General features: G+C 43.5%; 2 protein-coding genes across 2 annotated transcripts in view; one reads left to right on the top strand and one right to left on the bottom strand.

Moving 5' to 3' along the window:
- The window catches only part of nnt2 (nicotinamide nucleotide transhydrogenase 2), a 47,828-nt gene extending 43,271 nt beyond the window's left edge, over positions 1 to 4,557 (bottom strand). The window contains exons 1-4 of the mRNA XM_083996720.1: positions 4,190 to 4,557; positions 2,616 to 2,845; positions 387 to 586; positions 74 to 161 (exon numbers count right to left, since the gene is read on the bottom strand). Coding sequence (XP_083852846.1) covers positions 74 to 161; positions 387 to 586; positions 2,616 to 2,845; positions 4,190 to 4,319 — 648 coding nt within the window. The 5' untranslated portion in view covers positions 4,320 to 4,557. The remainder of the gene's footprint in view (positions 1 to 73; positions 162 to 386; positions 587 to 2,615; positions 2,846 to 4,189) is intronic.
- Positions 1 to 17,164, top strand: part of dtwd1 (DTW domain containing 1) — a 376,654-nt gene that overhangs the window by 58,523 nt on the left and 300,967 nt on the right. The gene's annotated exons all lie outside the window — the stretch shown is intronic.

Raw genomic sequence — 17,164 nt, 5'->3', positions numbered from 1 at the left:
GGCTATAGAGCGTTACCGTGGCTATAGAGCGTTACTTTGGCTATAGAGCGTTACCGTGGCCGTAGAGCGTTACCTTGGCTGGAGGAACTTTCCCTGCAGCGGTGATCTGACCGGTGAAGAATCTCCCAAAGTGGTTGGAAGCCAGAACCACAGCTTTGTACCTGCACAAACAAACTCAGTTCAAGTTTCCTTCAACTTCAACTTCAACTTCAACATCTTCAGACGTGTTGATCTGCAGGAGAGTGTGGGTAGATAGATAAATAAAGTACTATCTATCTATCTATCTATCTATCTATCTATCTATCTATCTATCTATCTATCTATCTATCTATCTATCTATCTATCTATCTATCTATCTATCTATCTATCTATCTATCTATCGGTACCCAGCGATGTTGGCCATGGAGCTGAGGGCGTCGTAACCCTGGGCGATGGTGACGCGGGGCACCTGGTCCATGGCCAGCACCGTGCTCTGCCGCTCCGACAGCTTCTTCATCAGCTCCGGGTTCTGGGCCGGATAAATGAAGCTCACTAAAGTGGACTTCGGCTTCAGCAGGTCGATCTCGCTCGCACTCGGGGCTCGGACCTGCAGCAGAGGAGGAGATGGTCAGAGTAAGAACTCGTCCAACTATACACATTATACACAAACTTGTGCCGAAGCAGACGTGACAATAGATTTATTATTAAATATGCAGACGATTCCGTTATTGTGAGTCTACTGCAGATACATGAAACCAGCCACGGTCCAGTTGTAGAGGGTCTTTTACAGTCCAATTTCCAAATGAATGCAGCAAAAACTACTACTACTGAATGAATGAATGAATGAATGAATGAATTTATTTATTTTGGTATATCAAGCTTATATAACCGAAAGGGTGTAGTTTGAAGCCAAAGCTTATATACCCCTACCCTTTTTACCTTAAAAAAAAGTTATGCTCATTAATACAAAAGGATCAGATCACAAACATTTGAAATACTACTACTACTACTAATAATAATAATAATAATAATAATAATAATAATAATAATAATAATAATAATAATAATAATACTTTATTTGGATAGGCACTGTGCATGTTGATGAACAATAGTAAAAAGAACACTGTTGTAAATATGCCGGATTATAACAGAGCTGCTAATTTGCATCCACAGTCCCTAATAAATAAATAAAATACAGCTGACAGTTCACTACATGGAATAAAAACAATACAATAAATAAAATACAGCTAAGAGTCACACAGAGTCCACAGTCAGGTTAAGATAATACAGGAAATAAAATGACAGATGGAATAAAACAAAGCAACAGCATTAAAACAACGTGATAGATCAGTCCGGATGCACTCTTGGTTGTTTTGAAGCCGTTGTTTAAAGTTTCCTTTGAAGGAAGAGTATGTGGGACATTCCCGTATTGTGGAGGGAAGAGGAACTAAAGACATGGTGACTGGTTTGAGGAGGAATACCCACTTGCACAAAGGCACAAAGGCACAAAGGCACTCTCTCATTAAAGGTCAGAGCATCGAGGTGGTGAAGCTGTGTGTACGAAGGGTCAACGACGTCTTCACTGTTGAAGAAGCTTTAGTTTTAGTGTTTTCATATTGACTGAACTCTTTTATGACCGTGTTTTATCGTGCTTTTGTTGAATCGGTTTTATCATTTTCTTTGGTGTCATGGTTTGGTCACATCATGTCCTTAAAAGAGAGGAAGGAATGCCTTAAACCAAACAGTTAAATGGTCGTCTGTCTCCACTGATGGGAGAGGCTCAGCTTTCCCCAGTTTTCCTGTTTTCCAGACAGATAAACAGGATTATTGCCTTTTCTGTTCTGAATGATGACTTTCACCCTTTGAACTCCCAATTCCAGCTTCTCCAGTCGGAGCGACTTGCTCCCAAAATCTAAGACAAAACGTTATAGAAACAGTTTTGTTCGTTGCACAGTTCTTATTTATTTATTTTTACTATTTTATTGTAGCTAAGCATCCGGGTTTTTAAACTCTTTGTATCCTGTTTTAACCCTCCTCAATCTGTTCCCTTCCTCCATCCTTCCTTCTTTCCTTCCTTTCTCCCTTTTGTCTTTCCACAATCCTTTTCCCCTTCCTTCCTTCCTTCCTTCCTTCCTTCCTTCCTTCCTTCCTTCCTTCCTTCCTTCCTTCCTTCCTTCCTTCCTTCCTTCGTCCGTCCTTCTGCTTCCTTCCATGACCTAATCTGTTCCTTCCCTCCATTTTTCTTTCCTTCCTTTTCCCCTTCCTTCAGTCCTTCCTTCCTTTGTTCCCTTCGTCCTTCCTGCCTTCCTTCCTTTTTTCCCTTTGTTCTTCCTTCCTTCCTTCCTTCTTTCCCTTTGTCCTTCCTGCCTTCCTTCCTTCCTTCCTTTCCCTTTGTCCTTCCTTCCTTCCTTCCTTCCTTCCTTTCCCTTTGTCCTTCCTTCCTTCCTTCCTTGACCCAGGAGGACACCATGAGGTTTAAACTGGTTTTATTCTTGTCATTTTGTGTTTAAGGAATCTGTATGTTTGTTGATTGTATCATTGTGTTTTATGTGACTGAGAAGAACTCACTGCAGGACAAATCTACCTACTGGTCAGAATTAGAGGAACTCGAGTTCGATTCCCCGTGGTGTACGAACCTTGAGGACGAGGTCCGATCCCATCGCTCCCTTCCCGTCGGTGATGGAGGCCCCGGCCTCTTTGTACTGCAGGTCAGAGAACTGGGACTCGTGTCCCGCTCCGCTCTCCACCTGCACCCTGAAGCCCTGTTTGACCAGCGCCTGCACGCCGGCCGGGGACAGCGCCACGCGCCGCTCGTTCTGCAGCGTCTCCTTGGGAACGCCCACCACCACGTCCTTGTAGAGGACACCTGGGAAAAGACATGGACGTCATTCACAGTCTGGTCTCTGGTAGAGGCTGTAGAGCAAGGGTCTCAAACTCAAATGAGCTGGGGGCCACTGCTGGCACTGTCATCTCAGTGGGGGGCCACTTCAGTGTTCGAGACAAGTATAAAAAAAAATCACAAATATTTCTGAAAACGGGGTTTATTTTCAAATATTGTATGATAATTAGGGCTGTCAAACGATTCAAATTTTTAATCGCGATTGATCTCAAAATTTCCTGAGTTAATCGCATCTTTTTCTTTTTTGCTTGAAATACCAGCAAGATGAATGGAAAGCATAAGAAACATCCAGATCTGCTTTCCAAATACCATTTTTATGGTATTTAAAAATCAGCTGTCGGAGAGCCTCATTTACTACATTTTATTACTAAAAACATGGAGACATTAGATGTTTTAGGGCTGGTGACAGTATTTTCATTTCATTTACAGAGTGATAAAGAGAGATATCCACAATCCTCCTCTGTAAAAACTAAAGACTCTAATGTGTCAACAAGATAAAACAAAGCAGCTTTATCCATTGGTCAGATTTATGTTCTGGAAATGTATGCAAATTAGCGCATATTTCATTAGATATTGCCTCATTTACATATTTAAACATAAAATGTGACACAACTTGTAATACAAAAAATATTTGTCTTAATGTGAGTGATGAACTTGTGAAGTTTCATGGTGATATCAGTTAGTTTATATTTCCACCCTATTCACCTGTAGTGTCTCAGTCTCAGTGAGCTGCAGCGCCGCAGCCGAGGCCGCGTGGAGCTGCACGGTGTCACGTTACACATTTCTCTCTCCGTACACGGCGTGGTGACCTCGCCGCCATGGAGACATTATTAGCAGCTGATTGGCTGTGAGCCAGCACACACACACACACAGCGGCCTACACTCCCACACACACACACACTCAAAATCTAAACTTAAAAACCTGTTGGTCCTACAAAACACAGACGAGGAGCAGCAGCGGCGAGCGCTGAGCTGAGCTGAGAGCAGCGGCTGCTAGAGCTGGAGTGGAGAGACGAGACGAGATAGGACGGGACAAACGGAGGTTTAACTTTGACGTGATGTCACCTTTAACTGACCTCTCCGTGTTCGGGCGCTAGCAGCAACTACAGCTCCAACACTCAGTCAGTCTGCTGCTCTGGGAACTCTGGGAAACTCTGTCCTTGACTAAACTAAAGACAGTGGGAATGTAAAACCTTGAGACAGAGCAGAGAGAGTCTGTCCTCTGTCCTCTGTGGAAAGGAGAGCAAGGTTAAGCAGTGTGTGTCTGTGTGTGTGTGTGTGTGTGTTTCTCTGTGTGTGTGTGTTTCCTACCTCTGGAGGCCTTCTGATCCCATAGCACAGGGAACGTCCTGAACTGCCTCCTCCCAGGAATCTTCTTTCCTCCTCTCCGGAGGAAAACCACGGAGGAGCCGGAGAAGCAGCAGCGAAGGAGAGTGGACATGGCCGAGCCGAGCCGAGCCGAGCCGAGCCGAGAACACAAACTAACTGCTGCAGCTGCTGATAAACTTACTGCTGCTGCCTCAGAACTAAGACCATTATAGTAATAATAATCTCTGTGTTGTTGTTGTTGTTGTGTAGAGCTGAAGCTGTCGGTGCTGTCGGTGCCTCCAGAGAGCGACTGACACCACTCACTCTCCCACTCACTCAGGCTTGGTTTCACGCTCCGGCTGCAGGTCGCGAGATCTTAAATGTGACGGCTCAGAGAGTGAACCGGTGCCAAGTCAGACTGAGTTCAGGCCGGGGGGGTCAACATGGCAGCAGCAGCAGCAGCTCCAGACTCTGAGGGCGAAACAAACTGATATGAAAAGATTCAGAAACATCTAATAAAGATTTAAAAAGAAGAAGTGTGAAGATCTGTGTTGTGTCTGTTTGTAAGGCGATAGAGTCTACAGTCTGCACTTCTGCCCACAATGAATTTCCCTCTGGGACAATAAAGTATATCTTATCTTATCTTATCTTATCCTAAGTTTACCATGTGACTCAGTGTTTCCTCCTCCAGCCAATCAGAGAGCAGCTGTCTCCTCCTGCCTCTCAGGTAAGGAGCAGGTGGAGTTTACACATGAACATGAATCAACTGCTCTCTCTTATTTATGTATAAATAGAAGCTACAGCACTCTAGAGTGTAAATATCACTGGACAGTAGACCGCCTGAACCGAGACCAAGACCAAGAGCAAGACAAGACCAGAGAGTATCAAGACCAAGACCAGAGAGTATCAAGACCAAGACAAGACCAAGACCAGAGAGTATCAAGACCAAGACCAGAGAGTATCAAGACCAAGACCAAGACCAGAGAGTATCAAGACCAAGACACTACCAAGACCAGAGAGTATCAAGACCAAGACTAGACCAAGACCAGAGAGTATCAAGACCAAGACAAGACCAAGACCAGAGAGTATCAAGACCAAGACAAGACCAAGACCAGAGAGTATCAAGACCAAGACACTACCAAGACCAGAGAGTATCAAGACCAAGACAAGACCAAGACCAGAGAGTATCAAGACCAAGACAAGACCAAGACCAAGACACTACCAAGACCAGAGAGTATCAAGACCAAGACCAAGACCAGATAAGACCAAGACCACAGAGTATTAAGACCAAGACACTACCAAGACCAGAGAGTATCAAGACCAAGACCAAGACAAGACCAAGACCAGAGAGTATTAAGACCAAGACACTACCAAGACCAGAGAGTATCAAGACCAAGACACTACCAAGACCAGAGAGTATCAAGACCAAGACCAGACCAAGACCAGAGATTATCAAGACCAAGACCAGACCAAGACCAGAGATTATCAAGACCAAGACCAGAGAGTATCAAGACCAAGACAAGACCAAGACCAAGACCAGAGAGTATCAAGACCAAGACACTACCAAGACCAGAGAGTATCAAGACCAAGACCAGAGACTATCAAGACCAAGACAAGACCAAGACCAAGACCAGAGAGTATCAAGACCAAGACAAGACCAAGACCAGAGAGTATCAAGACCAAGATCAGAGAGTATCAAGACCAAGACCAGAGAGTATGAAGACCAAGACCAGACCAGAGAGTATCAAGACCAAGACAAGACCAAGACCAGAGAGTATCAAGACCAAGACCAGACCAAGACCAGAGAGTACCAAGACCAAGACAAGACCAAGACCAGACCAGAGAGTATCAAGACCAAGACAAGACCAAGACCAGAGAGTATCAAGACCAAACACTACCAAGACCAAGACCAGAGAGTATCAAGACCAAGACAAGACCAAGACCAGAGAGTATCAAGACCAAGACAAGACCAAGACCAGAGAGTATCAAGACCAAGACAATACCAGAGAGTATCAAGACCAAGACCAGAGAGTATAAAGACCAAGACCAGACCAAGACCAGAGAGTATCAAGACCAAGACCAGAGAGTATAAAGACCAAGACCAAGACCAAGACCAAGACCAAGACCAAGACCAGAGAGTATCAAGACCAAGACCAGACCAAGACCAGAGAGTATCAACACCAAGACCAAGACCAGAGAGTATCAAGACCAAGACCAAGACCAAGACCAAGACCAAGACCAGAGAGTATCAAGACCAAGACCAAGACCAAGACCAGAGAGTATCAAGACCAAACACTACCAAGACCAGAGAGTATCAAGACCAAGACCAGAGAGTATCAAGACCAAGACAAGACCAAGACCAGAGAGTATCAAGACCAAGACCAGAGAGTATAAAGACCAAGACCAGACCAAGACCAGAGAGTATAAAGACCAAGACCAAGACCAAGACCAAGACCAAGACCAAGACCAGAGAGTATCAAGACCAAGACCAGACCAAGACCAGAGAGTATCAAGACCAAGACCAAGACCAGAGAGTATCAAGACCAAGACCAAGACCAGAGAGTATCAAGACCAAGACCAGACCAGAGAGTATCAAGACCAAGACCAAGACCAAGACCAGAGAGTATCAAGACCAAACACTACCAAGACCAGAGAGTATCAAGACCAAGACCAGAGAGTATCAAGACCAAGACTAGACCAAGACCAGAGAGTATCAAGACCAAGACAAGACCAGAGAGTATCAAGACCAAGACCAAGACCAAGACCAGAGAGTATCAAGACCAAGACAAGACCAAGACCAGAGAGTATCAAGACCAAGACAAGACCAAGACCAGAGAGTATCAAGACCAGACCAGAGAGTATCAAGACCAAGACCAGAGAGTATCAAGACCAAGACCAGAGAGTATAAAGACCAAGACCAGACCAAGACCAGAGAGTATAAAGACCAAGACCAAGACCAGAGAGTATCAAGACCAAGACCAGACCAAGACCAGAGAGTATCAAGACCAAGACAAGACCAGAGAGTATCAAGACCAAGACCAAGACCAAGACCAGAGAGTATCAAGACCAAGACAAGACCAGAGAGTATCAAGACCAAGACCAGACCAGAGAGTATCAAGACCAAGACCAGACCAGAGAGTATCAAGACCAAGACAAGACCAAGACCAGAGAGTATCAAGACCAAGACCAAGACCAGAGAGCATCAAGACCAAGACCAGACCAAGACCAGAGAGTATCAAGACCAAGACCAGACCAAGACCAGAGAGTATCAAGACCAAGACCAAGACCAGAGAGTATCAAGACCAAGACACGACCAAGACCAGAGAGAATCAAGACCAAGACACTACCAAGACCAGAGAGTATCAAGACCAAGACAAGACCAAGACCAGAGAGTATCAAGACCAAGACCAGAGAGTATCAAGACCAAGACACTACCAAGACCAGAGAGTATCAAGACCAAGACAAGACCAAGACCAGAGAGTATCAAGACCAAGACAGACCAAGACCAGAGAGTATCAAGACCAAGACCAGAGAGTATCAAGACCAAGACCAGACCAAGACCAGAGAGTATCAAGACCAAGACCAGACCAAGACCAGAGAGTATCAAGACCAAGACCAGAGAGTATCAAGACCAAGACAGACCAAGACCAGAGAGTATCAAGACCAAGACAGACCAAGACCAGACCAAGACCAGAGAGTATCAAGACCAAGACCAAGACCAGAGAGTATCAAGACCAAGACCAGACCAGAGAGTATCAAGACCAAGACCAGACCAGAGAGTATCAAAACCAAGACCAGAGAGTATCAAGACCAAGACCAGAGAGTTTCAAGACCAAGACCAGACCAAGACCAGAGAGTATCAAGACCAAGACAAGAACAAGACCAGAGAGTATCAAGACCAAGACAAGACCAAGACCAAGACCAAGACCAGAGACTATCAAGACCAAGACAAGACCAAGACCAGAGAGTATCAAGACCAAGACCAAGACCAGAGAGCATCAAGACCAAGACAGACCAAGACCAGAGAGTATCAAGACCAAGTCAGACCAAGACCAGAGAGTATCAAGACCAATACCAAGACCAGAGAGTATCAAGACCAAGACAAGACCAAGACCAGAGAGTATCAAGACCAAGACACTACCAAGACCAGAGAGTATCAAGACCAAGACAAGATCAAGACCAAGACAAGACCAAGACCAGAGAGTATCAAGACCAAGACAAGACCAAGACCAGAGAGTATCAAGACCAAGACAGACCAAGACCAGAGAGTATCAAGACCAAGACAGACCAAGACCAGAGAGTATCAAGACCAAGACAAGACCAAGACCAAGACCAAGACCAAGACCAAGACCAGAGAGTATCAAGACCAAGACCAAGACCAGAGAGTATCAAGACCAAGACACTACCAAGACCAGAGAGTATCAAGACCAAGACAAGACCAAGACCAGAGAGTATCAAGACCAAGACCCGACCAAGACCAGAGAGTATCAAGACCAAGACACTACCAAGATGAAATGAAGTCTCTAGGTGAAAGTATGCCTGAGCAGTAGTCGTTTGTTAAACTCCAATGATTGTTCTTGGCCCGTGGCCCTAATAATAAAGCTCAGAACTGGGTCGTATGTTTGGATTCAGCAGCTGCTCTGGCGGCTCTGGAAGAAGAGACATGCAGAACCGGCCCAGACCGGTGTTGGAGATCCTCTGCTGACTGTCCACAGCCTGGTCACTTGGGAGCAGTGGTGTAGTCTAATGTGTTGTAGTGGGTAAACTGCTGTTACCTAGCAACCAGCGGTGTAGTCTAATGTGTTGTAGTACCTAGCAACCAGCGGTGTAGTCTAATGTGTTGTAGTGGGTAAACTGCTGTTACCTAGCAACCAGCGGTGTAGTCTAATGTGTTGTAGTACCTAGCAACCAGCGGTGTAGTCTAATGTGTTGTAGTGGGTAAACTGCTGTTACCTAGCAACCAGCGGTGTAGTCTAATGTGTTGTAGTACCTAGCAACCAGCGGTGTAGTCTAATGTGTTGTAGTGGGTAAACTGCTGTTACCTAGCAACCAGTGGTGTAGTCTAATGTGTTGTAGTACCTAGCAACCAGCGGTGTAGTCTAATGTGTTGTAGTGGGTAAACTGCTGTTACCTAGCAACCAGTGGTGTAGTCTAATGTGTTGTAGTACCTAGCAACCAGCGGTGTAGTCTAATGTGTTGTAGTGGGTAAACTGCTGTTACCTAGCAACCAGTGGTGTAGTCTAATGTGTTGTAGTGGGTAAACTGCTGTTACCTAGCAACCAGTGGTGTAGTCTAATGTGTTGTAGTACCTAGCAACCAGCGGTGTAGTCTAATGTGTTGTAGTGGGTAAACTGCTGTTACCCAGCAACCAGCGGTGTAGTCTAATGTGTTGTAGTACCTAGCAACCAGCGGTGTAGTCTACTACTACTAGGAAATGTGAAAGTGATAGAGATTTAAATATTTTATACTAATTCAATATGAAGAACAGTGCCACTGATTCCACCCCGTCACTTTAGTGTGTGACGGGGTGGAATGTGACGGGGTGGAAAATCTAAAGCAATATGGCCGAATTCCTGGATGTGCTAAAAGCTAACACTGCAGTTAGCATGGAATTACATCGTAAAATTAAGGATTTATACAAATGTAATTTGAAATTTTGATTTAAAAATTGTTTTCCCCACTTTTTGTGTGTGACGGGGTGGATATGCTATGCTTAACGGAGAAGGTTTTGAAAGAAAAATTTACCAAAAATGTTCTAAAAGAAAAATCAGAACTCATCATTGTTTGCACTTCCCTCCTTCAAACTCTTGAATGATGTCACTCCCTGTTTCCTGTTTCCTTACAGGAAGTTTATTGCATTTTGGCGCAAAATTACATTGGTGTGACGGGGTGGAATATGAAATTGATGGACATGGAGAAATTATGCTATTTTAATAAATAAATATGACATTTTAATATAATTAACATATTTCCTATTAAGAAGAAAGTATTTCTAACTATAAGAACAATAAATGTTTGAGATTTATTTGATGTTTAAGTTTTACATTACATGAATGAGAAAAATGGTCAGAGCGGACATGAGAAAATGATTGTAGTTTAACACAAAAAGTTATATATGTGCAAATTGTATATTTATTATTTACTTTTATTTTACCTCATGCTAGAAAGTAAACTTTAATTAATGGCTTCAGACACTGAAAGTATTACTGACAGTTGTATTATGCCTCCTATACCTCTTTGAATGTTGGGGACCCAAACTTAACAGTTTTCATGGAATGACCCTGTTACCTAGCAACCAGCGGTGTAGTCTAATGTGTTGTAGTGGGTAAACTGCTGTTACCTAGCAACCAGCGGTGTAGTCTAGTGTGTTGTAGTGGGTAAACTGCTGTTACCTAGCAACCAGTGGTGTAGTCTAATGTGTTGTAGTGGGTAAACTGCTGTTACCTAGCAACCAGTGGTGTAGTCTAATGTGTTGTAGTTAGTGGGTAAACTGCTGTTACCTAGCAACCAGTGGTGTAGTCTAATGTGTTGTAGTGGGTAAACTGCTGTTACCTAGCAACCAGCGGTGTAGTCTAATGTGTTGTAGTGGGTAAACTGCTGTTACCTAGCAACCAGTGGTGTAGTCTAATGTGTTGTAGTGGGTAAACTGCTGTTACCTAGCAACCAGTGGTGTAGTCTAATGTGTTGTAGTGGGTAAACTGCTGTTACCTAGCAACCAGTGGTGTAGTCTAATGTGTTGTAGTTGGTAAACTGCTGTTACCTAGCAACCAGCGGTGTAGTCTAATGTTGTGTAGTGGGTAAACTGCTATTACCTAGCAACCAGTGGTGTAGTCTAGTGTGTTGTAGTGGGTAAACTGCTGTTACCTAGCAACCAGCGGTGTAGTCTAGTGTGTTGTAGTGGGTAAACTGCTGTTACCTAGCAACCAGTGGTGTAGTCTAATGTGTTGTAGTGGGTAAACTGCTGTTACCTAGCAACCAGCGGTGTAGTCTAGTGTGTTGTAGTGGGTAAACTGCTGTTACCTAGCAACCAGTGGTGTAGTCTAATGTGTTGTAGTGGGTAAACTGCTGTTACCTAGCAACCAGCGGTGTAGTCTAATGTGTTGTAGTGGTTAAACTGCTGTTACCTAGCAACCAGTGGTGTAGTCTAATGTTACACCTGTTACCTAGCAACCAGTGGTGTAGTCTAATGTGTTGTAGTGGGTAAACTGCTGTTACCTAGCAACCAGTGGTGTAGTCTAATGTGTTGTAGTGGGTAAACTGCTGTTACCTAGCAACCAGTGGTGTAGTCTAATGTGTTGTAGTGGGTAAACTGCTGTTACCTAGCAACCAGTGGTGTAGTCTAATGTGTTGTAGTGGGTAAACTGCTGTTACCTAGCAACCAGCGGTGTAGTCTAATGTGTTGTAGTGGGTAAACTGCTGTTACCTAGCAACCAGCGGTGTAGTCTAATGTGTTGTAGTGGGTAAACTGCTGTTACCTAGCAACCAGTGGTGTAGTCTAATGTGTTGTAGTGGGTAAACTGCTGTTACCTAGCAACCAGTGGTGTAGTCTAATGTGTTGTAGTGGGTAAACTGCTGTTACCTAGCAACCAGCGGTGTAGTCTAATGTGTTGTAGTGGGTAAACTGCTGTTACCTAGCAACCAGTGGTGTAGTCTCATGTGTTGTAGTGGGTAAACTGCTGTTACCTAGCAACCAGCGGTGTAGTCTCATGTGTTGTAGTGGGTAAACTGCTGTTACCTAGCAACCAGCGGTGTAGTCTAATGTGTTGTAGTGGGTAAACTGCTGTTACCTAGCAACCAGTGGTGTAGTCTAATGTGTTGTAGTGGGTAAACTGCTGTTACCTAGCAACCAGTGGTGTAGTCTAATGTGTTGTAGTGGGTAAACTGCTGTTACCTAGCAACCAGCGGTGTAGTCTAATGTGTTGTAGTGGGTAAACTGCTGTTACCTAGCAACCAGCGGTGTAGTCTAATGTGTTGTAGTGGGTAAACTGCTGTTACCTAGCAACCAGTGGTGTAGTCTAATGTGTTGTAGTGGGTAAACTGCTGTTACCTAGCAACCAGTGGTGTAGTCTAATGTGTTGTAGTGGGTAAACTGCTGTTACCTAGCAACCAGGGGTGTAGTCTAATGTGTTGTAGTGGGTAAACTGCTGTTACCTAGCAACCAGCGGTGTAGTCTAGTGTGTTGTAGTGGGTAAACTGCTGTTACCTAGCAACCAGTGGTGTAGTCTAATGTTACCTAGCAACCAGTGGTGTAGTCTAATGTTACCTAGCAACCAGTGGTGTAGTCTAATGTGTTGTAGTGGGTAAACTGCTGTTACCTAGCAACCAGTGGTGTAGTCTAATGTGTTGTAGTGGGTAAACTGCTGTTACCTAGCAACCAGTGGTGTAGTCTAATGTTACCTAGCAACCAGTGGTGTAGTCTAATGTTACCTAGCAACCAGTGGTGTAGTCTAATGTGTTGTAGTGGGTAAACTGCTGTTACCTAGCAACCAGTGGTGTAGTCTAATGTGTTGTAGTGGGTAAACTGCTGTTACCTAGCAACCAGTGGTGTAGTCTAATGTGTTGTAGTGGGTAAACTGCTGTTACCTAGCAACCAGTGGTGTAGTGTAATGTGTTGTAGTGGGTAAACTGCTGTTACCTAGCAACCAGTGGTGTAGTCTAATGTGTTGTAGTGGGTAAACTGCTGTTACCTAGCAACCAGTGGTGTAGTGTAATGTGTTGTAGTGGGTAAACTGCTGTTACCTAGCAACCAGTGGTGTAGTCTAATGTGTTTTAGTTAGTGGGTAAACTGCTGTTACCTAGCAACCAGTGGTGTAGTCTAATGTGTTGTAGTGGGTAAACTGCTGTTACCTAGCAACCAGCGGTGTAGTCTAATGTGTTGTAGTGGGTAAACTGCTGTTACCTAGCAACCAGTGGTGTAGTCTCATGTGTTGTAGTGGGTAAACTGCTGTTACCTAGCAACCAGTGGTGTAGTCTAATGTGTTGTAGAGGGTAAACTGCTGTTACCTAGCAACCAGTGGTGTAGTCTAATGTGTTGTAGTGGGTAAACTGCTGTTACCTAGCAACCAGTGGTGTAGTGTAATGTGTTGTAGTGGGTAAACTGCTGTTACCTAGCAACCAGTGGTGTAGTCTAATGTGTTGTAGAGGGTAAACTGCTGTTACCTAGCAACCAGTGGTGTAGTCTAATGTGTTGTAGTGGGTAAACTGCTGTTACCTAGCAACCAGTGGTGTAGTCTAATGTGTTGTAGTGGGTAAACTGCTGTTACCTAGCAACCAGTGGTGTAGTCTAATGTGTTGTAGTGGGTAAACTGCTGTTACCTAGCAACCAGTGGTGTAGTGTAATGTGTTGTAGTGGGTAAACTGCTGTTACCTAGCAACCAGTGGTGTAGTCTAATGTGTTGTAGTGGGTAAACTGCTGTTACCTAGCAACCAGTGGTGTAGTGTAATGTGTTGTAGTGGGTAAACTGCTGTTACCTAGCAACCAGTGGTGTAGTCTAATGTGTTTTAGTTAGTGGGTAAACTGCTGTTACCTAGCAACCAGTGGTGTAGTCTAATGTGTTGTAGTGGGTAAACTGCTGTTACCTAGCAACCAGTGGTGTAGTCTAATGTGTTGTAGTGGGTAAACTGCTGTTACCTAGCAACCAGTGGTGTAGTCTAATGTGTTGTAGTGGGTAAACTGCTGTTACCTAGCAACCAGTGGTGTAGTCTAATGTGTTGTAGAGGGTAAACTGCTGTTACCTAGCAACCAGTGGTGTAGTCTAATGTGTTGTAGTGGGTAAACTGCTGTTACCTAGCAACCAGTGGTGTAGTGTAATGTGTTGTAGTGGGTAAACTGCTGTTACCTAGCAACCAGTGGTGTAGTCTAATGTGTTGTAGAGGGTAAACTGCTGTTACCTAGCAACCAGTGGTGTAGTCTAATGTGTTGTAGTGGGTAAACTGCTGTTACCTAGCAACCAGTGGTGTAGTCTAATGTGTTGTAGAGGGTAAACTGCTGTTACCTAGCAACCAGTGGTGTAGTCTCATGTGTTGTAGTGGGTAAACTGCTGTTACCTAGCAACCAGCGGTGTAGTCTAATGTGTTGTAGTGGGTAAACTGCTGTTACCTAGCAACCAGTGGTGTAGTCTAATGTGTTGTAGTGGGTAAACTGCTGTTACCTAGCAACCAGTGGTGTAGTGTAATGTGTTGTAGTGGGTAAACTGCTGTTACCTAGCAACCAGTGGTGTAGTGTAATGTGTTGTAGTGGGTAAACTGCTGTTACCTAGCAACCAGTGGTGTAGTCTAATGTGTTGTAGTGGGTAAACTGCTGTTACCTAGCAACCAGTGGTGTAGTCTAATGTTGTGTAGTGGGTAAACTGCTGTTACCTAGCAACCAGTGGTGTAGTCTAATGTGTTGTAGTGGGTAAACTGCTGTTACCTAGCAACCAGTGGTGTAGTCTAATGTGTTGTAGTGGGTAAACTGCTGTTACCTAGCAACCAGTGGTGTAGTGTAATGTGTTGTAGTGGGTAAACTGCTGTTACCTAGCAACCAGTGGTGTAGTGTAATGTGTTGTAGTGGGTAAACTGCTGTTACCTAGCAACCAGTGGTGTAGTGTAATGTGTTTTAGTTAGTGGGTAAACTGCTGTTACCTAGCAACCAGTGGTGTAGTGTAATGTGTTTTAGTTAGTGGGTAAACTGCTGTTACCTAGCAACCAGTGGTGTAGTGTAATGTGTTGTAGTGGGTAAACTGCTGTTACCTAGCAACCAGCGGTGTAGTCTAATGTGTTGTAGTGGGTAAACTGCTGTTACCTAGCAACCAGTGGTGTAGTCTAATGTGTTGTAGTGGGTAAACTGCTGTTACCTAGCAACCAGTGGTGTAGTCTAATGTTACACCTGTTACCTAGCAACCAGTGGTGTAGTCTAATGTGTTGTAGTGGGTAAACTGCTGTTACCTAGCAACCAGTGGTGTAGTCTAATGTGTTGTAGTGGGTAAACTGCTGTTACCTAGCAACCAGTGGTGTAGTGTAATGTGTTGTAGTGGGTAAACTGCTGTTACCTAGCAACCAGTGGTGTAGTGTAATGTGTTGTAGTGGGTAAACTGCTGTTACCTAGCAACCAGTGGTGTAGTGTAATGTGTTTTAGTTAGTGGGTAAACTGCTGTTACCTAGCAACCAGTGGTGTAGTGTAATGTGTTTTAGTTAGTGGGTAAACTGCTGTTACCTAGCAACCAGTGGTGTAGTCTAATGTGTTGTAGAGGGTAAACTGCTGTTACCTAGCAACCAGTGGTGTAGTCTAATGTGTTGTAGTGGGTAAACTGCTGTTACCTAGCAACCAGTGGTGTAGTCTAATGTGTTGTAGTGGGTAAACTGCTGTTACCTAGCAACCAGCGGTGTAGTCTAGTGTGTTGTAGTGGGTAAACTGCTGTTACCTAGCAACCAGTGGTGTAGTCTAATGTTACCTAGCAACCAGTGGTGTAGTCTAATGTTACCTAGCAACCAGTGGTGTAGTCTAATGTGTTGTAGTGGGTAAACTGCTGTTACCTAGCAACCAGTGGTGTAGTCTAATGTTACCTAGCAACCAGTGGTGTAGTCTAATGTTACCTAGCAACCAGTGGTGTAGTCTAATGTGTTGTAGTGGGTAAACTGCTGTTACCTAGCAACCAGTGGTGTAGTCTAATGTGTTGTAGTGGGTAAACTGCTGTTACCTAGCAACCAGTGGTGTAGTCTAATGTGTTGTAGTGGGTAAACTGCTGTTACCTAGCAACCAGTGGTGTAGTCTAATGTGTTGTAGTGGGTAAACTGCTGTTACCTAGCAACCAGTGGTGTAGTCTAATGTGTTGTAGTGGGTAAACTGCTGTTACCTAGCAACCAGTGGTGTAGTCTAATGTTACCTAGCAACCAGTGGTGTAGTCTAATGTGTTGTAGTGGGTAAACTGCTGTTACCTAGCAACCAGTGGTGTAGTCTAATGTTACCTAGCAACCAGTGGTGTAGTCTAATGTGTTGTAGTGGGTAAACTGCTTTCTAGGTGGTAAACTGTTCATACTTGTATCACATAGACGCTGCTTCTCTAACTGTTTTATATCAAGGACCCAAAACTGACACAAATTAGACCACGGACCCCCATTGGACAACACACCAGAAACACACTAACTATCAATAAACAATCAATGTACGTTTAAATTAGGCGTACATTATTATTGTTGCTTTTAATTGTCTATTTTTGTACCTATAATTAATTAATAATTAATATAATTAATTTAACCTAAAATAATTTGTTTTTGTATATAATTTTATACATCACATTTTATTTTATTTGCTATTGCTATTTTATTATGCATAGTTGTTCTTTATATTTTACTATTTTATTATGTATAGTTTATATTCTTATTCTTTATATTCTTATACTATATGTTGTTATCGTCAATGTGTGTCTGTGTAATGCTGCTGCTGCACTGTAATTTCCCAGATTGGGATCAATAAAGTATATCTATCTATATCTATCTATCTATCTATCTATCTATCTATCTATCTATCTATCTATCTATCTATCTATCTATCTATCTATCTATCTATCTATCTAATTGCTGGCGTTTTGTGAGTGGACAGCAAAGTAAGAGTTTCATTGTCAGGGAAACTCACCTTTCCACTGGACAAATGACAATAAACACTTTGACTTTGACTTCTACAGCTTATTAGACTCAGGTCAAACCGACCCTATGAACAGGAGATGAAGCAGGAAGTTAACAACACAAGACGAAGGTTGAGGATCTGTCAGATCTTTTCTTTTCTTTTCTTTTCTTTTTACAGACTATCTTTGGATCAGAAGGAATCACAGGAAACTGGGATTGTGTTGGAGGCAGAGTTGAAGTTGAAACAGAAACAGATGAGTGTTAACCTACTGTATGTGTGAAAGTTGTACTGTGCTGTTTTTATCTGTGTTGTTTTTTTAGATGAAATGTCAAGAGAGTGATCTGCTGCAACTCAATTTCCCTACGGGGACAAAT

Source organism: Trachurus trachurus, assembly GCF_905171665.1.
Source record: "Trachurus trachurus genome assembly, chromosome: 3".
NCBI lineage: Eukaryota > Metazoa > Chordata > Actinopteri > Carangiformes > Carangidae > Trachurus > Trachurus trachurus.
Note: the sequence above shows the minus strand (reverse complement) of the source record. Positions and strands in the feature narration are given on the sequence as shown.